General features: G+C 34.1%; 1 protein-coding gene across 5 annotated transcripts in view; it reads right to left on the reverse strand.

Annotated features, from left to right (window-relative positions):
• Positions 1-21808, reverse strand: part of IDE (insulin degrading enzyme) — a 62772-nt gene that overhangs the window by 21619 nt on the left and 19345 nt on the right. For all 5 annotated transcript variants that reach the window (XM_048069213.2, XM_048069212.2, XM_048069211.2 and 2 more), the window contains exons 6-14: positions 19333-19445; positions 18783-18945; positions 18055-18147; positions 17421-17512; positions 16574-16654; positions 13040-13143; positions 6914-7016; positions 5820-5942; positions 3566-3648 (exon numbers count right to left, since the gene is read on the reverse strand). In XM_048069213.2, coding sequence (XP_047925170.1) covers positions 3566-3648; positions 5820-5942; positions 6914-7016; positions 13040-13143; positions 16574-16654; positions 17421-17512; positions 18055-18147; positions 18783-18945; positions 19333-19445 — 955 coding nt within the window. The remainder of the gene's footprint in view (positions 1-3565; positions 3649-5819; positions 5943-6913; positions 7017-13039; positions 13144-16573; positions 16655-17420; positions 17513-18054; positions 18148-18782; positions 18946-19332; positions 19446-21808) is intronic.

A 21808-nucleotide genomic window follows, 5' to 3' on the forward strand; every position in this document is an offset into this window, starting at 1 on the left:
GAAAAACATGCGGTACCTCCCCATTTCAGCTCAGGAAAGAGGTTTTGCATACTCACTTTCATATCACAGTAATTCTTTCCAATATCTTTTTAATGGAAACAACCATAAAAGCTCTACTTTTGTATTATTAGCATCTGATCGCATACGCTACTGCCACAAATTTCTCAAAGAAATGCGACTCGAAGACTCAAGCCATGTTTCAACAGTACTGATATTTGTTAAACAGCTCTGTAGTTTAACAATTTGCAAATTCAAGACAAGTTATTTGTCAAAAGTTATTTCTAAAGCTTTTGAAATACATATAAATTTATTATCAATTTCACAGGAATAATGTGCAGTATCTAAGACAAATTGCTGTCAGGATTGGGCTTGCAATTCAAAAATATGCCATTTTCATTTATTTTCCCTAAGCAGCCACCAATCGTTAAATTCAGAGACATGCTATTAGATATGTTTAGGCTCATACAGTGTGGTATTGGATGATGTACACCAGTATTAATGAAGTAAAATGAAGACAGATCATATCACCAACACACACGCCAACAACTTTTGTATACATTGAAAAGGTATTTTTAAGATGGTTCCTAATAACTTTAGGAATTTGGCTTTGACTTCTTCATTTTAGATTAAGGGATTAAGGAAAAAGAGCACAGGTTTTACAAAACCTGAGATTACAAAAAAAACTATTAGGGAATACATTTGTGCCTTCTAGACTGAAATCACAGCCTAGGATATGCTGTTTTACTACTGCTCTGCTAACCATTCTGGGCTTGGGCTTGTATAACTTAAGCAAACAGGTCAGTAGGAAAACAGGACTCAGCATTTCCCTCTACAGTAAGAATTTTCAATAATGAGCAATTTTTCTAAGCCCAGTGATGCAAGTCCAGTTAATACTGAACTTTTTAAATTAAAACTGAATTAAAAGCAAGGTGTAGGTCAATCCTTTGTTATCTTATATCTTCCTCCAAACTCATTATATTCTTTCCCATTAGCTGGCAAAGGCCAACAGGGAATTTCAAAACTAATGAAGACTACTAAATCATTAGTCATTGAGTGAAAAATAACAAAAAATGATTAAAATAACCATGTTCTGGGAGTCGTTTTCTATTACTGACAACTTGGTAAGTAAATGCTTATTTCTAGTCTACTTTTTTATTCTTTTTACTAGACTTGAGGAAGCAAAACAACTCCATTGCTGATTATGTATTGAAACAATCTTAGTCTGGTCTTTTTCTCATTTCAAACAATCTGCAAGTGACATAGCTGGAATCAACACTGAAGTGTTGATAGTGGGTTACCTTAACAGCTAGTGTTTTTAATCAAAGGCTCTCAAATTGCTAGAAATAGTTCTTAAACTGGAAGGTAACACAGATCCTTATATAGGTTAAATATAATTAGCACTGTATTTTAACATCAATCTCTGAAACTTGAGAAACAATATGAAGAGTTTATAATTACCTTTAGAGAGTTTTCAAAGCAATAGCACATTACATTGGCGTTTTGCATCCTTTTAGAAAAGGATACTTGTTAAGTTCTCAAGTCATAATTCATATAAAAGTAAAAGCTCTTAACCATCCAGCTTTAAAGGACATTGAAGTTCTGTGTCAGAGATTTTTACTGTGATGTGTCTTTAATACCAGCCTTGCATCATGCCACTTACCCTAGGGTAAGTGAATCTTAAGATTTTCAGTTTTGGAAAACAGTGACTTCAAGAGATTCACATAGTCAGACTGTTCCTGTTGGATTTATATGTTTGAGGGAGAAACCACCCTCAGCAACTTCATATTAATTCACCTACACAGTAGTTGCTGCTAGAACATCTGGGTCAGGAATTCTTCCAGTGATCTGTGACGATTAAGGCTGGAGGTAGTAAAAATCTTCCTATTTTTTTCCTATCCTGTTGAAGCAGTCTATTGTGTGAACTGACTCTTGCGACTGTCAGTTGCAAGAACTGTCAGTCTGATCTAGAATGAGCCGAAAACTTTTTATGAAAACCAAGTTATTATGATGGCATTATTTACCAATTCACTTGGCCATAAGAGCCATGGTTGTTTTAATCCTGTCTCACTAATAAAATACTACACGTCACCCTTTCTTCTAATGACCACCTGCATGGCCAGTCTCAGACCGAAATTCACTAAGAACCCTTTTAAAGCATCAAAACCAGACAAACCCGCTTATCACTTCCTTTGGAAGTGATGTAGCCAATAGTGTCAAAATATCTTCACATCCATTCATACAAAATATCCTTTTTTTTTTTTTTTTAATTATTTAAAACCAAAACCAAATAGAACAACCTTCACCCACAACCCTACAAAGAAAGCCATCTTTCCACCTGTACTCATCCCTAGGAGGAATGAGGCAGTTCATTGAGACTGGCCACACAGAGTCCAGTGGTAATCCATCAGGTGAGAACAAAGGCTGCAAAGTTTTGCATTTGTTGTTCTCTGAGTAATAGACAAGCAGAAACCATTTTGATCTTCCATTCACTGACAAAGTTAAAACAGTTGTAACGTTTGTCCTATAGCCACAAAATGAAAGAGGAAATGCCTTCACAACCTATTTTCCCCAACTAGTGGCCAACAGTAGTTCTGACACACTCAGAAAAAACCCTCCATATAAAACTCTGCCAAGGTCACCTAGAAAAAAAGTTTAGTGCTTACGCAGAACAAGGACTCAACAGCCCATCTATGAGCAACTATCAGAGCCTATCTAACAGCAATATCGCTAAAATATTTTATTAGGCCAAAGGAGGCGAGATCCCAAAATTATTTGCACCTTCTGAAATGCAGCACAGAAATAATGGTACTCTGAAGAGAGCAGTAACTTTTTTTTAAAAATGCAATTCTCAAGTTACAAATTATTACTCCAAAGGAAGGATCTGGACACTAAGAAGGTACATCATTTTCATGCTAATTTTTAAAAAGTAAATAAATAAATAATCCTATGATTAAAATAATGCAAGACCAGAATTAATGTAACAGCACTCTGTCATGCATCCTGAGGTAAGAATCACACATTCATTGACAGATAATGCAGGGGGTGCTCATCTAAAAAAAATTAGTTACTGGTGTCAAATAAAAACCTACAATTTTAAACAGTTAGAATTGTATACTGGCAAGCATTATGCAAATTAAACAGAATTTGAATGAAAAAGAATATCAGAATAGTATCTTATAAATAAAGGTAATTTCAAAACAGTTGTCATTTAGTTCTTAAATGAAAAAATACACTCCCATTTTAAAAAAGCTGTGCTGCAATTTGCAGTAGATTTTATTAGCAGACATGTACTAGATATAGAAAGTAAAAGAAAATTCATTTTAAAAACCTTTTTAGATAAACTTTTCCTGTTAATATATAGATGGAGTACCTCCAACTGCTTGCTACTCATCTACTGCATAATTTATATGAGTCTTCCTGCTATCGCATTCTTACTGTATATTCCACCAAGGACAACTGTTTTAAAGCTGCAATACATGCAAGGTTTTTGTCACAGAAACACAGATTCCCAACAAACAAGAAACTTTCAGAGAACAATCTCTGTTGTATATTTAACATACCATACCTGAAAAACTCAAAGTTGAGACAAGCTTTTGGCAAAAAAAATTTGTCATCTTGCTTGAACCACAGTTTGCTCATAGCAGTGTCCTGTGTCAAGAAAAGAGGTTAAGACATCTTTTAATTGTGATATATTAAACTATTAAGAAATATATTAATCACTTCAAATCTTAGTTTAAGTGTTGTCCCCTTAAATTCACATTCTTGCTATATAAATTTATATATAAATCCATTGATTCTTATTGAGACTCTCTTCTTACCATACAGCATCTTAACATACAGTTAAATGGCTGCAAACTTGTGAATGAGCTTATGATCATAACAGGAACAACTCCTCTACAGTAGGAATGGTCAAAGACAACTAATAAAGTTAGCTTCACAGAATTCCCTGCTAATGTGGACATTGAAAGATATGTTGTTATAGGGATAGCACTGAGATTACAACAGCATATAGACACATTTTAGACTAAGAGAATACTTGTGTATTTCTTGTGTATTTAGTGCTTTTGTTAAAAGAAATTCAGAGCATGTTGCTTTAAAGCAGCATTGATAATAAAAAATGCATGTTTAGAAAGAGCAGTTAAACTAGTTGGAAATTAACTAAAAGATCCATCACCAAAAGTTTAGAGTAACCTCCCAGCGTAGGAAAGGCTCTGAACAGCTTCTCTTATTCTTCTATTCTGACAACATTTTTTTCTATTAAATTGCTACTACACAGTTTAGAATACATATTACATCAGGGACAGAATGATAATGCATACAGCCTGTCCATAGCGCTTGTAAACTGACCCAGTAGCTGAAAATCTTCAGCTCTAGGACCAAATGATTACAATTATGCTCTCAGGCATCAACCAATACCCTAACTGCCCTCCTTCATGATGTTTTTTTTCCAAGAGCACAATGTGCCATTACAACAGAACTGACCTAGCGACATGATGCCAGTGAAAAAGGCCATCCCTGCTCACATTTAAGTTCCCCTCCCTTTCTCCACAATACTGTTCCAGTCTACAGTAAGCTCACTTATGCATATAAAATGACAAAATAATAATTGTGCTTTTTTTTGTACAGCTCATCTCTGCCGAACTGGTTCTTGTAATGGTTTGCTATGGGGTCAGACAAATGCCAGGGCCCACAAAAGCAAAAGAGCAGACATACAGCTGGGGAGAACATATGAAAGATGTGAGCAAAATATGTAATAGCTATAATTCATCAAGTACAGAAGATTAAAAACATTTCCCCTCAGAAAATATTTTAAAGGCAAAAGGAAAACCTAACAGCAGATAAATTTCTGAAGTAATGATGCCATAAAGCAAAGCTTTTGCATAGATCAATTGCCTAGTTGCTACAGAGACACTGAAGGACCATCAAGTTTCTGTAGCAAACCAATTAGTGTTACTTACTAGAGCTGTAGTAGTTGTCCCTGCTAAGGTTTAGTGTTTCAGTGAAGGATAAACCTAAATACATGCTCAAAGTCCTCCTCTGTTAATAAAACTGCTTCAAGTATATGCCTAAAGTGCCTTGTGCAGAATAAATACGTTCTCCTGAAGGATGTCTTTGCACTAAAGTAGACATATTAATCTAGCGTGCAAAAAAGTGTTCCTGAATTAATTTAGTATTCAATTTGAAGCACAACGTGTAATTGCAGAAGACTAATCCTATTTATACTCCAGCCAAGCCTGGAATAGAGATGAACATTATTAGAAAAGACAGCTATGTGTAACTAGTGTGAAGTAATTTTTAAGTACTCAGATACTGAGACTTGCTAAACATATTGAGATCATTAAATGATGCTTCCAGAAGACCGGAAAGTGATGTTTGTTTATTATGTGTTTACATCTTTCTATATCTCTTTCCATGCAATTGCAAGCTTTCTTCAATCATAGTTAAAAAAGGATGGCCTTGTCTACACCCTCGATTTACTGAACACTGTTCAAAAACTACAAGACAGGCAGTCTTCTTCTTCAATCACCCTTCTGCTGAATAAACCAGGTTTAATACTATTTATAGAAGTTGTTAACACACTTTCAAAATGGCAAAAGAGTCCAACTTGTTTGTGGATTCGTTTTCATAGGAACCCAAGTAGTTACAATCCAAAGTTTAGCATGGATGGACTTTCTATTATCTAGCAACACCTGTAAGGCCTGTATCTTTTTGTTCTTATTGTTTATTACGTTCTGGAATATTGTAAATTCTGTATTTTAAAAACACGCTGCTAACTTCCCAGAAAGTTAAATAGCAAACAGAACAGATAGATACCTTACCTTGACAAGGGCAGGGTACTGTGTCGCATCTTTTTCCAATGGCAAAATCTCAAAGTTAGTAGGAATGAACTCATTCTTCATTGGAAGCTTGAATTTCCCATTCAGGTCAGCATTTTGCCATTTCTAGATAAATAGGAAAAACAATGATGCAAAGTAAAATTTCTATTTAATATGTATTACTATATATACTCATTGTCTTTCTACTGTAATAGAAGATTCAATATGTTCCACTATCTTATGTGTAAATAGTGGTAAAGTAACAGGAAAAGAGAGAAACATCTCAGAAACCAAACTGAAGTAGGCTATAAGGAGGACGAAGTGCTCAGAAGGAGAATGAGACAAGATAAAAAGAAAATTTTGAAAGTTTACAGTAGAGTGGAAGTGGTTCTGTACCTCATCTTTTCTGCTAATGCAAACTCTAAGTGAAGGCATTACACTAAACACATCAGCAAAAAACATAGGTATGGACAAGCTAAAGGAAGTGAGGTGATCCTGTGCAATGTCTGTCCAAAGCATGTTGGGCAGGTCCAATATAGCTTTAGGGTGTATTTAGCCATCTCTTCCTAAAAGAAGGAGTAGTGAATAACAAGATTCAACAAGGACTTGCCCACCTTCATTGCTGGTGTTTTGATTTTTAAAAACTCATTTAATGTTCTCATTTTATAAGTTGCAAAAATCAATTTCAGAAACAGTTATATATAGGAGTTATAAAAATATTCCTTTCTTAAATGTTAATGAACCATCCTATTCTTAATTGAGACTCAAAAATATATCAACTTTTTAAAATGTAAAAGTAGCTACTGCATATTATGGAACTTTTATAGAAAACCTGCATACAGTTTTTAATATAGGGAATAACATTCTCTTTATTAAAACTTTAAATAGTTTAAAGCCACTAAAACGTGTATGTTCTATGTAACAAATTTGAAATTTAAAGACCAACATAAGATTATTGGCTCTCATAATATTAAACAGACTCAATGCATATTTTTGCAAATCTATGTTTTCCCTTCCTCTAAATGTAAAATTAGGCTAGAAATTTACCACTGCCTTTCACTTGTAGATATTGGAATATATTAAATGTTTTAACATGCCTTAATAACTTCATCAGAAATTGCTTCTTGCTTGTATTGTGTTCCATACCAGTCTTCTGTTCGGTCGGTTTTTCCTTCAAAAGACTTGGACACTATTGCAACTCTGAAAACAAAGAGACAAAGCACTTTTGCATGAACATGTCTGAGAAAACAGTGTGAGAAATTATTCAGAGCACTATTTCTGTTCCATCATGATAATGCATTTATTTCCCTTGGATAATTACAGAGTACATTTAGATGGCAAGTATATGGATACTTAACAAACCACTAAGATTAACCATGAAATCAGGCTATCAGGATAATTTAATTTAACCATTTTTTCTGAAGTGTTACAACCTAGAGCTATACCTAATTGTTGTATTCAATGTCTATTTTATAAATTTTGTCCTTGTTCCAGAAAACACAGGAAGAAGTACTTGAGATCTTCTTCAGAAAGAATGAATCAACTAATAGCATTTTTCATACCACCTATATCAAAATTCAGAGAAGTGAAAATACTGACTATAGAAATGTTATTCCAGACCTAGGGTTTTAGATTACATTATTGCAATCGCACTTTTCCCGTTCATAACCTGATTCATGTTTCTTCATTTTGTATCATTCCCATTTCAGATTTACACCTTTTTGTTTATTTATTCATTTTTGAGGATAAGAAAAGCAGGAGCATTAATATATTCTATAGTCAATACTAGAGAATTGCACTCAGTTAGAAACCCAGAGAATCCACCCAAGAGGAGAAATCCAGAATAAAGAAAACTACAGACTAATAGGTATTTATTCAGTAGTCTTCATAACAGGTATCAAGAAAATACCTTGAATTTTTTTTAACAGTCAACAACATGAAATAGTATTCAATAGAAATAAGGAGCTAACTTTAAAAGTAAATGTAAAAAAGTAAAAAAAAGTAAAACAAACAAAGAATTTATAAGAATTCTGAAATTGTTCAAAAAGGTAGCAGAATTATCTCTTACATACATTTAATGATCGCTAGATGCTGGATAGAACAGAAACAAACTTTGTCAAATCTTGTGCAGATGGGTAAAATGCACATAAAGCAACAAAACAACGCAAGTGTTCTTTTATAGCACAATATCTTCAGGCTAAGAATATTCTGTTGTATAGTTGTAATGTGTACAACAAATAGGGGCAGGAATCAAAACAGGCATATGGATGTGCCTCAAAATATAGAATTTTACTTTACAAATACACTACTGGAGAATACCCTTAGGGTGAATTTTGCAATATACTGAAAAGATTAAATACACAGAATATTAATATTGTGAATGTCTATCTCCTCATCCCTCCTTTTTCATCTAATGTATACGTGTAAATAACTAAATGATCCAAGAACATTGAAGAAAACAGGATTCTGCTGTATTAAGTTCAAGATTCCCCTATTACCAGAATTTTCAAATTACTGTAATTTAACCTCAGCCTTGCATTTCAAACAGCAGGACAACAGTGGGTTAAAAGGTCACGACAAATAGCTAGCAGTAGATGCATTTAAATGAGAAATATATCTAAGAGCCACATGGAATTGTAAAGACATTCTCTAGCAATAAATTCAAAAATGGAAGCAGAACTTGTACGAGAGTCTAATTTTGAGACAATATTTTAAATCAGACACACTGAACAGGGTAATCAAACCTCATGTTTCAGGAATGCAGATGATTTCCTCTGAGTAACCACATGATTAGCATGAGCATGTACACACATACAAATACACAATAGCCCATGCCTCTCTGCAAAAGTTACGAAATGTCTAAACCAGAATGAGAATGTTCATCTCTGAGAGATATTTCATCTGTCATTGTAAATGGCAATAGAAACCGTTAACATTTTTATTGTGACTTCGTATAAAATAGTTTCATGTCTGTTTGCATGTTGCATCTATTGTATTGTTTGTTGTTTGTTTTTTACACAAAAGAAACAATATAATACTAAATAAATACCCAGCAAAGAGCTAAGCACTTCAGTCCTAGAGAACATTTGTTCTTGCAAAACAGCAGACACTAGCTCAGTCAATAAGGTGAAATCTATTACAGAGATTGTTGTTTTCATAAAAATGAGCCATAGGAATAATCTATGTTTTGCATTTTAACTCGGACAGCTGGTGAGCAAAAGCTCTACCGTGTACAGATGAAGTTGCTAAGAGACTGTAAAAAAACAAATTCTATTAGAATTTCAGAGCAACCTACCAGGTCTTTCTTCCCATCCTAAAACACAAACAACAAAAAAGATAATCTCTTAAACTAAGAGATTATCCTGATAGAATTCCAATAATCATGTGGACTGAGCAGCAAGACAAAGGTGTGCCGTAACACACAAATGTTTTATTCTACTGCTTGAGAATCGGTACCCTGGAGAAGGGAATGTAATGACAATATGGGCACCCATACATTTCCTGTAGGAACACAGAAGAATTAAAGAGTTAAGAATTATTCTATTCGCTCAACATACAGAAAATTGAATTGTGGAAATTAGCTTTGTAACAAGTTCTGTTTCATGGGATCCTCCTGCCTTTCCTATACCCCCAGTCACCACTGGAGTAGTTAGTTACATTTTGAGCTCTCTCAAACAAATGCCTACAACCATATGAAACAAACCAAAAGGTATTTCATCTGCCTGCAACTCACAACCAAAACCAAGCACCTACAGCAATGAACAGCAGGACAAAATAGGGAAAGGGAAAAAGCAGTACCACACGTAACACAGTGCTATGCAGTTATTTAAACACATCATGATGCATCTTTAAAGCTCTCAATTATTCCTTTTCACTCCTGTGCTGTACTCTTCGGAACTATGAGCATCCACATGGTTTAAGACAGCATTGAAATGCACTGGAAATGCAAAATAGGCATTATGGCCTTCCTATAACACACTTAAACTAAACAAGCAAAGTAGAATTCTGAGCCATTCATGAAAAAAAAAATATATATATATAAATGCAATTTACTTCTATATGTACATTCTTGTACATACAAATGGGTGTAGTTCTCAGTTACGTTCAACATTCCTACAAAAAGCAATGGCTTGTGATGGGAAATACATGAACAAATTGTGATTTTCAAAATGTTTCAACAAATACAATGCAAGAAAAAAAAATGTAAACATACTACATCTGTAACATGTTTATCATCAGGGATGAGCATCAACGACTACACTAAATAACTGTTTGTTCACTATCTGTGAAATTCAGGCCCTTAGAAATTTTCCATCTAGGATTCTACTAATGCGGCACTTCAGATATAGAAAAGAAAGGAAAAGGATCCATTTAAGATCCAGTAAAAAACATTCTTTAGTTGCTTAATCTAATGAGTCACTAACTTCTTAAATTTTAATAAGAGCATTTATACTGCAGATGATGAGGAAAAAGATGTATTGGAAATAACAGGAAAATTATATTTTTCAGCTAAAATTGCGACAAATGCCTTATCTTCACAGATGGCTGGCAAAACCCGATGCAGTTTGAACAAGTAAAAATGATGCTTATATCTTAAAGAGGTTTCTCTCTTGGGGAAATTAAGCTAATAAATGCAACAAATAGCGTGCGGGGGCAGGAGGAGAATATAAAAATTTCCTGTTATGGCTCAATCAAATAGAAGAGCATATGGATACTTGCTACCATCTGTGAGTATGGATATTTTTCCATACTTTTTAAAAACACAATTTGTTAAGAAAATAACATGGTCAAAAAGTTAAGCTTTTTTTTTTTCTTTAAAGACGCTTAACAGTAGTCTCAACTGTGAATACAGCTACCCCAATATAAATATGCCAAGAAAAGCTCTTGGTGCAGGTGAATTCCAATAAGATTAGGAAAAGCAAATAACAAATAAGTCTATTATAAAAAGCAGTATGTCAAGTCAAGAAAAGCTAAACCACTGCAAGACAAAATGTATGCAAGGTGGAGGAAAAAAAAATTTACTCATGAACAATTCTAAAACCCGTCAGAAGTTCAAATTTGTGTGCAATTTCTGGATAAGCTTTAAGAGCAGTATTTATGTATTCTCCCTGTTAATTACTAAAATACATCTTTATATTACAAGTAAGCTTTTGTATCTAATTTTCAAGAGCTTAGGCAGTAAACATGAAAACAGGAAAATTTTCTTTAAAGTTTTTCTCATTCCAAATACGATGTCTCCAAGTATTCCAGCTTCAGTTCAGTATCCCACACACATTACACATAGATGCACACCCACATACAAAGACACAGGCCCTTCTTTAAAGGGCATTAATTACTATGGCAACTACTGTCACTGACATAGACAGCTCCAGTTATTTTATCGTTACCGATATACGCCTTGAAACAGCAGAACTCCATGACATTTGCAAATACAGATCATAATCCAATTTTATCCTACTTTATCCAATAATTATTTGAAATACACCGGTTTTTTTGAAAATAAAGTAAAACGCAGCGTAAACTAAATGAACGCACGAAAGAAATTTTGTCATACAAACAAATACAGTGAAGATTCATGCCCAAAATTTTAAGTTATTCACACTGATCACAGAAGGTTGAAATATATATGCTCTAAAAATATGTGAATGCTTGCTCATTGTCCTTCTGTATACAACACTGTCCAAAAAGTGTATACAGAATATTTCAGAAAGAGAGCAAAAAAATCAGTATCTTGGTAACATATACCTGGCTTCTAAAACACTCCGACAAACAGATGTTCAAATACACTAAGACTGATATACAGAATCATAATCAACACCTTGTTTCTGTTTCCATACATTTTAGTATCTCTACACAACTTAAATTTAATATTGCAATTTGTTACAACATACACAAAAGCTGTATTAGAACTGCTAAACTGCAAAAAAGAAAATTCAGGCTCTGAAGTGCTAGTTTAATTGTTGACCATGCAACCTTAATTTTCTCTCTCCCTTTCTAGTAATTAGATTGTATTAAATCATAAACATATACACACAAATTTAAATATTACACAACAAACAACTGAGCAACAGTTATTTGATATTGTCTTTTTTTCTCCTCAATGCATGAGCTGAATTCTCTTTCCAATAGTCACCTCCTTTTCTAAATGAGCAGAATTACTAAAATGTCATTTCCACAGCACTCAGTGTTACAGTGACTAATTTCATATTTTAAAATATCCCAGAAGACACTATTTTCATAGAAAGCAAGCTGAGGCATAAAGAAACCCACATAAACTACACATAAATTTTATATGCTTATTTTAAAACTTTTTTTTTTTTTTTGTAATTCTTTGCATTGTATGGCACCTCATAAATTCATTACACACCTTCCAACTACATGGTAGGTCAGGCAAAGTAATACATAGTACTGGCCTCTTATGTAATTCCAGAACATTTCTATTCTTTAGGAACTTAAAGAGAAGTTGTATGGGGAAAAATGTGAAAATAAATAAATAAATATACATCTGCAGAAAGTAGGGGAAAAATAGCAAGACTTGGTAAACTAAGTATACCAGGACATTGTGGATGCCTGATCCCTGGAAGTGTTCAAGGCCAGGCTGGATGGAGCTTTGAGCAACCAAATCTAGTTGAAGGTATCCCTGCCCACGGCAGGGCGGTAGAACTAGATGATTTTTAGGGTCCCTTCCAACCAAAACCATTCTATGATTCTATGATTTTAGCAGCTACAGATGCAGCTATTTCTATCCACTTAAGCTGATTTTTGTTATTATTTTTTTAAGTGGGTCTGCTAATTTGCATTAAGTCTGGTAGCTTTTCATTGGGAACATATAGACAGCAGATAAAAACTTTCCTCTTAATTTCCAGACCTAGCTCAAAATTATGAGTATCATAGCATTCCATTAAAAATGCCACAAGAATTTATGTTGAGCTGTTGCAGTTGAGCTATTTGAGTACTCATTTTCCTAAAAACAATTTCAGTCTGAGGAAGACATCCCACACAGGAAAGATTGAGAGGGTATTTCTGTCTAAACAGGAAAACTTGCATACACTTCTTTTCAATGGGGAGCAGAAAGAAATCTCGTTAATGCAGAACTACTCTCTCTTTTACAGTGGCATTTACTTTGGAGCTACAAGAACCACCTAAGAATTTGTGTTTCCATTAGTTCATCTGCTTTCTTATAATATTTGGGTTAAAATACAAGTTACTGTAATTCAACTTACCGAATGTTTTCTGGTCTCAATTTATCCAGTACCATCTCTATTAAATCAGGCCTGAATTCTTCAAGCAAATACTCAGCAGCCAATACTTCTTCTATAGGATAATACTAAAAGACAAAGCCCAGACACATGTAGATGAATTAAACAAAAACTAAGCATGAAAAAAATGGTTTTGCAAAAGAAATGAAAGTGGAGATTTCTGGTCACTAAATCTGTACCAACTTCATACTTTCAGATTAGAAGTGCATAGATCGCTTTAAGTCTCTCAAAACTGAACAAGACAGAGTAGCACTCTAATTATGCAGATAATATTGTTTCCTATACCAGGTACGTTTATATACTGCACATTACTATACTTTTCTTTTGAAATATTGCATGCTTCAATATAAAAAGTCAACAATCTTTAAATACTGTTCTGAACTAAAGTAAAAATAACATGGCAAATGCTGACCCCTGCAGGATTTCTTTGAAGGCAGAATACCAAGTAATCATTAGAGTGCATTTGGGAAAATCAAAACATAACAAAACAAGTGAAAAAGTTTTTTTTAGGATTCCCTAATAATTCGTTTTTTTAAACACTAATTTAATGTAAAGTGTCTTTCAATTATCTAAAAGCATAACGCCAATTTACACAATTTTTATTCTAACATTTTTTGTTTAGGCTTAAAGTGAAAGTCTCTAAGATTTTCTACCAAATCTTCTGTGCGCAAACAGCATGTTTTGGGAAGAAGCAGCAGACAGATGTGCTAGGATTCAACATAGGAAAGACAGTTCTTTGAGGGATTTCACAAAATTGATTCAACTACACATTTTTGCTGCTATTACCAACAACAAGAACTTCCAATAACAAGTACACCGATAATAAGAACTTACTGGACGAAGTATCAGTGGAGCCTAGGCAATCAACTTCTTGCCTCCCAAAAGAGATGCTTCCGCTGCCTTACTTTGGAGGCAGCTCTGACCTTCCCTACAGTTTTACCTTGAAATGACTTATAGCTTTCCCTTATTTTTTGTGCACTTTCACTAGTAAGGGACCCAAACCATATATTTCATCAAACTGTAAGACAACAGAAGTTAAGTCCCATTTCTAGAAATGCAGACAATTTTTTTTTAAATATCGAATCAGATTTCATTTCAAATGCATAGAATATACTGCCTTTTTTTTTATCTAGTTATGTACATTTGACTATAGAGTAGCTGAATTATTTACATGCCTAAGTGTCAGTGAGCAAGTTACTATACAACTGAAAAAAATTAATATATAATGAAACTCTGAGACAAGGTACATAAGAAAAAAAAAAAACTTTCACTCCTCTGAAAGTGATTAGTGGGGAAGACAGGAAAACTTTCAAAACCTTCTACAGTAAAAAAATATGAGGTAGCCTAAACAAGAGGCACCAAGCATCACTAGCATTTTTACCATACAGCTAGACAGCTTTTTTGACCGGAATTATCTTAAGAGGGCTTTCTGAATTATATACATTATACATGAAACTACAGTGGAACGACTTCCAGAACACAGAGTAACTGATACTATGCATTTTGGAAAAGAGAAGGAGTGAGGTGAGGAAAGAGGAGTGACAGAAAAAAAACACAAGTACAATAAACCAAACCTGTGTCACAAAGCATTCAAATGTTAATGCTGTCAAATATATCAGACAAGAACAAGATTGGAAAGGTCTTGTACAAATCATTTGTGGTAGACAAAAGAATGCTCATTTAACTGAATTCTGCATAAAAGACCACACAATTTCAAGTGGAGATTTAAAGAAACCTACCTACTTCTAATCTGAAATGACCAAGGTAATACAGATTTAGTGACCAGAAGTCTATGGCATTATTACCTATACAAAATACAAGCCATACTCTGCTCACCAACCGGAATTAAGCATAACAAAATTTACCACTTTTTTCACGTTGTTTTTGTTTTGCTTGAGCAGGGGGTTGAACAAGACTGACCCCCCAGAAGTCCTTTCTAACTTCAACCATTCTGTGATTACTTTTTTGAAAATCTGTTTTATTTTAGTTACACTATGGTATGACCTAAATTTATCTACATACAACAATCAAATTAAAATGAAAGTTTAAAAATGATACAATTAAGAAAACAGAACAAAACAAAAAGGGCATAGCAAACTAGGGAACAAGTGTCTGGAAAACATCAAGCCTACACATGACAAATAACAAATGTAATTTGACAGCGAGACTTTAGTGGTGACTCCTTACACCAGCACAAACGTGCTTTACATTGGAATTTCTGTTGAATAGAAGGTTTTGGGTTTTTTTTAATCCTTTTGACAAATATGTAACAGCTTATGACATTACATTTGCTTGTGCTAATTTACACATAGGTTCTCCTCCAATTATTAAAAACATTCTGTACTCATAAGCATAAGAAATCATCAAACAATAGTTCCAGCTTGAAGATGCTTCAGAGCATAAACTTAGTATGACTCAGATGAAAGCAAAGAGAACCAGAACAGTTATTTTTCTATTCGTGTTTAAGCAACTAATGGCAGAATTAAAATTACCATTTATACTGCAAAGAGCATCAAAGGAAAAACACTGTCCTGAATTGATACCCTGTTGACAACTTCCTGATATGATTTTTGGAGCCAGTAATTGTAATCAGGACTGATCCAACAAATACAGACTACTGAAAGACTGCTTTAGAAGACAGACAGTACAGTTCTCAAAGAAATTTTATGCATTTGATAGAGCAAAAACAAGAAATAGCAACCAAAACAGGAGCTCCATTAAATACTCATTTAAATATTGTCAGTTGTCTAATGCTTTTAGTAAACAGAAAAGACAATTCTGAAATAAAAGACTTATTTTAGACTTTACAAATCAAAGTTGTAGGAGCATGTATAGGAATTCCTGCAAAGAAACAAGCAAAAAAAATCTAACAAAACAATTAGCTGTGCAATAGGGAGTGCCTGAAATTTACAGATGTTGCACGAGTGCCACTAAACAAAAAGAGAACAGACAAAATCTTCCTTCAGTGCAAAATGAGGGAACTGGATTTTTTAAGAAGACCACGTATAAGCTACATGATGATACTTTCACTACCAACATGTAATCCACATTAGAAGATTCAACCATTTCTGATCTGCTATCTTACTGCAGTAAGCAGAAATGTTAGCGTTTCAATATCCTTAATTAGTGAAGCATTTAGTAACATAGTACTTGGATTTATGATAGAATGTTATTTCAGTAGAAAACATTTAGCTTTCAGCTGGGCACAGTATTACATGGTACATGTGTATTAAGAAATACTGAAACAAATCAAATAGCCAACTCCAGTTACTATAAAATCAGTTCTATCAAGCGTAGAATTAAAAAACAGTAGCGTGAAGGAAATGTAACTTACCGACCACCAATAGTAAGAGCTATGCAACATGATAATAACTTCCTAAGTTCAAGAAGTGCAAAGGAACTGTGCAAATACCCATATTTATTCGGTGTATGGTTAAACATACTGCTAAATGATTAACATATTATCCAAAACACAAAATAAAAGAAAATATCACTTACATGCAACATTCCTCCAAGCTTTGATGTATAACCTCGTGGTCGTTCTTTATCTTTAAATCTGAATGCCACAGCATTTAGATCCTAGGAAACAATTCAAGAAGGGTTGAAAAGCATATATCAAAAACTGTTTTAAGAATAATTAATGGCTAGTTTTGTTATATCCATTTTATAGTAGCGTTCAATCTGAGACAAATACCTAACACAAGAGGTTTCAGTAATATTCAAGTTGCACGAAACTCATGAGCAACATGTGACCGTCTCACAACACGAAGTGTTATTATTAACACCTTATTACCAAAAAGCTCTGTGCTGAACAAAAATTACTGTCTTGTAAGTCACATTCATCATAAGAGATCTGTCCCATAACTCACATTCATGTCAAAAGAAGGGCAACGAAGCTAGTGAAGGGTCTAGAAAACAAGTCTTTTGAGGAGTGGCTAAGGGAACTGGAGTTGTTGGAGGCCTTTTCTGACCTGAATGATTCTATTATTCCACGTATTTGAATTTCCTGATAATTTGAAAACACCTCAACTTTAATAAAAACAGTAATGTTCCAGTGTCAAATCCTTATGGACAGGGTAAGAAACTTCTTCCTGTACCTCCATAATGCTGTAACACAATGTCAACTCATGGCTCTGTAAGAGCATTTCACATTTACATTAAGACATATTCTCAAGGTACTCGTTATTTGAATCACATCACAGAAAACACACCTTTAAAGTTAAGAAACTCAGTTACCATACAATTATTAAAGACTATGTCCACAGCCAAGGAAAACAGTCCTAGTTATAATCCAGAAATTTGTAAAAATACTACTACTGCATATTTCATGTACCAATCACTGTACCTTGCACTCTTGGAAAACCCATTCTTGAGGTCCTTCTGTACGTAGTTTTTGAATATATTGAAACATGTGCAAAATAATATCTTCAACATGCACTGGAAAGAAAAAAAATGCTTGCTTAATAACTCGATTCTACAGAAAGAAATAATTCTGATGAAAACAAATATGAAACTTTGTATTTTGAATTACATTCTGATACATCAAGGTATTTAAGTACATATACAATCCCACTGAAAAAGTTAATACAATTATTCATAGACGTGAAATAAAAGTGTTTAGGTCCCCAGCTAATTCTGAGAACTGCTTTGAACATGTCATACAGTAAGATATTGATTTTCAGTATAATTTAACTCAGTTCTAAATAGTATGAATAAGTGGCACACAGATTAACAGATTTTCTTCTGAAGTAGTTTACTTTAAAACACTCTTTTAATGAAATACTTCAATACTACCTCAAATAAATTCATTTCTTGTGTTAGATGAAATGTGTTAACATACTGGGATCCAAAACCACAATAACAAATTAATTAAAATATACAGTCTGTCAAGTTATTAGGACAATTAGTCTCTTTGGATACAAACAAAAGTCCATCAAGATCAGGACTAACATGGAATGCAGAAACAATGCTTCACTTACAAAGTCCTTCCTCTGTCAAATCCACATTAATGATGAAAAACATGAAACCTCTAGCACCTTCCTTCTGTCCTCCAACAAGAGTATATACCCATCCTATAAAATCAAAGAGAAAATATTTTGCATAAACAAACCTGTAAAGGTTTATAATACTTTCTTTGTATGCTTTAGCAACATTAGTCCCCCGCCCCCCTTCCTTTTTTGGACATTTTAACAACATTACATGTTCCCCTTCTCTTCCTTAGCATCTATAGCACCAGGGCAAGATAAACATCTGACCTATCTGATTTTGTGTTCATGGTGCTACAACAAACTCAGTATCACTAGGTCACCAGGTAATTTATTTCTATTTGGAACACAGTAATATAATGAACAACAGTGAAAGGTACACTCTGGTACTCTTCCAGACATCTAGAGAGCTGACAGTAATCCAACTCAGTGACAGAACAGAGACAAGATCAGTACAGCAAAACTGTATGTCTCTCTAAACAGGGGTGGACGAAGAGGAGCACAAAAAAATATTAGCATCAATGGTTAGGGTGTTTGTCAGTTACTCATTTGTACCCACCACAGAAACAAGAATAAACTGGGGAATGATTTACAACTCAAATTACTCATATTGCTGGGAACTTCAAATTTAACATACAGAGATAAATTATAAATTAAACATTTAAGTTTTCAAGAGTTGTGTAATTAACTAATTTTTCATTCTTTATTTTCAAAGGACTTACCTTTGGCTTTAAGCTCTGATAAAAGACTCCCTGGGCCTTCATGCCCAATCAGATGACCAAGGTAATGGCCAGGATTTGATTTATAGTACTTTTGAAGGTCTGGTATAGGAAATGTGACATAAAGATTTCTGATGTCCTTAATAGGTACCACTTTGTAAAGTTGCTGAAGATGAAAACAAAAAAGGAGATCCATAAGCAAGCAGACACTCACACAATCTCACTTATACATTTCAGGAGCACGTATCACATCCCCTTTATGCATACACATTTTATTACATAACAACAAAATCTGATTGAAAGGTATATGAAAATTAGGGGAACACTTGAGGCATTCATGATGCTTACACATAGAACTAATTATCTCACAGTTGCTTAAAGGAACAACCAAACATACAAACTTTATTATAAGCTGTACAAACTACAACATTCAGGCAGGTGGAAAAATGAGAACACTGACACAAAAGTAGTGAAGTGCACAATGTATTACTGTAATATAAAAACTATCACTTAAGGTATACATTACTGACAGAAGACACATCTCTATACCTACCCGGAGATGTTCTTCTTGGAAAGGATGTTCAGGAAACTCTGGTATAGGGACATTTTTATTCTCTACTTCTGAAAATAACTTCACCACTAAGGAAGTTAGCTCATCCAAAGATTCTACAATAAAGAAACATTAGAAAAAGAATAATCATCATCTGAAATTTCTAGCTAATTTAGATTTTGGATATTCTCTGGAAAAGATGTGGATTATACAGAAAAGTAGTTTTAATGATACAATGATTATTATTTTCAAAAAGGATACATATATATATATATATATAACGCTAAGGTTTTTAACAATAACATGCTATAAGCATCATGGTTATTAAATGCAGTCTTCAACCATGATTAAAATAAATCCTGTTAACAGGAAAAAAACATCCTTAAAGTGTACCGATGAATCTAAGGTGGAACTGAAAAAGAGACATGTCAGATGTTGAACATTACAAAAACAAACATTCCACAAAAAGCCTAAGGGAGATGGAATTACAGCTGCTAATTTTCCAGAGGAAAAGCATATTTGTCAAAAGATGTTCTTTGATCTCAGCTAACCTCCACTATTTCACACACTGAGAGCCAGCATCATCTGTGCTCAGTGCCTCATAATTTCATACACACATCTGTGACCTGTTTAAGCATTTGCACTTTACATCCATTCTAGTTGCAGGCCTTGACTAATACTCTCCAAATATGATAGGAAGACCATTTGCAGAAAGTACTTGATGTTGTGCATGAATTCACCTGAATGCGTCTATACAGATGAAATACTGCCTTCAAACTAGCCATCCACTAAAACACGCGCTTTGGAGCACTTCTCACAGTAAGAATAAGATAAGAGATTCACCCTTCAGATTTTTTAGCACACATCTTTCAAGGAAAATTTGGGGTTTCTGGAATGTCTCAAAGTACAACGTCAATCCTTGAAAGATTTCAAAAAGTGGTTGCCTTGTTCCTCAAAACAATCCCAGTTAGATTTAGAAAGAGGAATCTTTCTTGTCCAACACAAATTTGCTCCTACGAGTTACTCCTTACAGAGTGCTGCAGAGGAAAAAACACAGCACAAGCCAAGATGGCTCACCGTACACTAACATTTTATGAACTGCACCTAATTCTGTTAAAGATTCTTATTTTCTGATTCATTATTCATCAGAAAAAAAGCATTGAAGACTGCATCTACAGTATCATAGAATCATAGAAGATCCCAAGTTGAAAGGGACCCATAAGGATCATCAAGTCCAAGTCCTGGCACTGCACAGGTCTACCCAAAAGTTTAGACCGTGTGACTAAGTGCACAGTCCAATCGCTTCTTAAATTCAGACAGGCTTGGTGCAGTGACTACTTCACCAGGGAGCCTGTTCCAGTGTGCAACCACCCTCTCGGTGAAGAACCTCTTCCTGATGTCCAGCCTAAAGATGGATAAAGATAGTCCAGTATGAGATAGTATTGGGCATTACATTTAATAGGTATTGTTAATGCCTTTTCAGGCTTAACCCTAGCCTGTAACACTAAAATAACTGCAGAAAGTTACGGGCTTACTTCATTAGAAAGTCATTTGAGGCTCAAGTTTGCATTTTTCTACGCTAAAATGAAAACGAGCTGCCGTCTATCAACCCGTTACCCTGTTTAATTCAACCACTGAAGGCAATAAACTATTATTTTCAAAGAACTACTTTGAAATTTATTTTCCCCCTCCAAAGTTTGTTTCTTAGTTAAAGAAAGGCACACAATGCATTACTGCCACCTTTCTGGCAAATCTTCAATCCCAATTATGTCAAAATTACATTGTGAGAATAATAATTCTAAACACAAAGCAAAATTTTCCTCTTTAAGCAACAAACAGCTTCACAATTATATTTCTGGTTACCTGAATAGCGTTCTTATAAATCAATAAATACACAATTCAGTTACATTCGGAAATCAAGTTTTCCTATTCAAGTCTCTGTGAAGCTAAACAAAAAAGCCACCCCAATACAGGCAGCAAAGAACACATTCATTTAAGTTTCACAACTTCTGTGAAGGTTTTCTTTAGGACTAATTTCCAGTTGCCAGGGTGATTCTTACTGAAAAAGTAAGAATTTAAGAGTCTACATGGGAACTGCTGTACTGAAGTTGTTCCATGATCATTCAGTGAATTTTGATTTTCATTAGATTTTGTTTTTGCTGGGTGATTTTTTTTTAAAATCTTAAGATATTTTTAATTGAATTTCATGATTCGTTTTCAGCAAATTTTTTGTTTTGAATATTTAATGGTAATTACCAGAGATATTCTGACTCTCTCACCACTTTCCACATATGTATATTGTATATTCATTTTACTTGTACATAAGTGGTGGGAAAATCAGACAATTACGAGGCTGCACAAAGCTTATTTCAGAACGCACAAAAGGAGATCACAGGGGACTTACAGTGTGCAATGTTTTTATGTTATGTAGCAGTACTGCTACCAAGGTCTTTTAGCAGAGAATTTAAGGAATTATATT

Source organism: Anser cygnoides, chromosome 7 (genome assembly GCF_040182565.1).
Source record: "Anser cygnoides isolate HZ-2024a breed goose chromosome 7, Taihu_goose_T2T_genome, whole genome shotgun sequence".
Taxonomy (NCBI): Eukaryota; Metazoa; Chordata; class Aves; order Anseriformes; family Anatidae; genus Anser; species Anser cygnoides.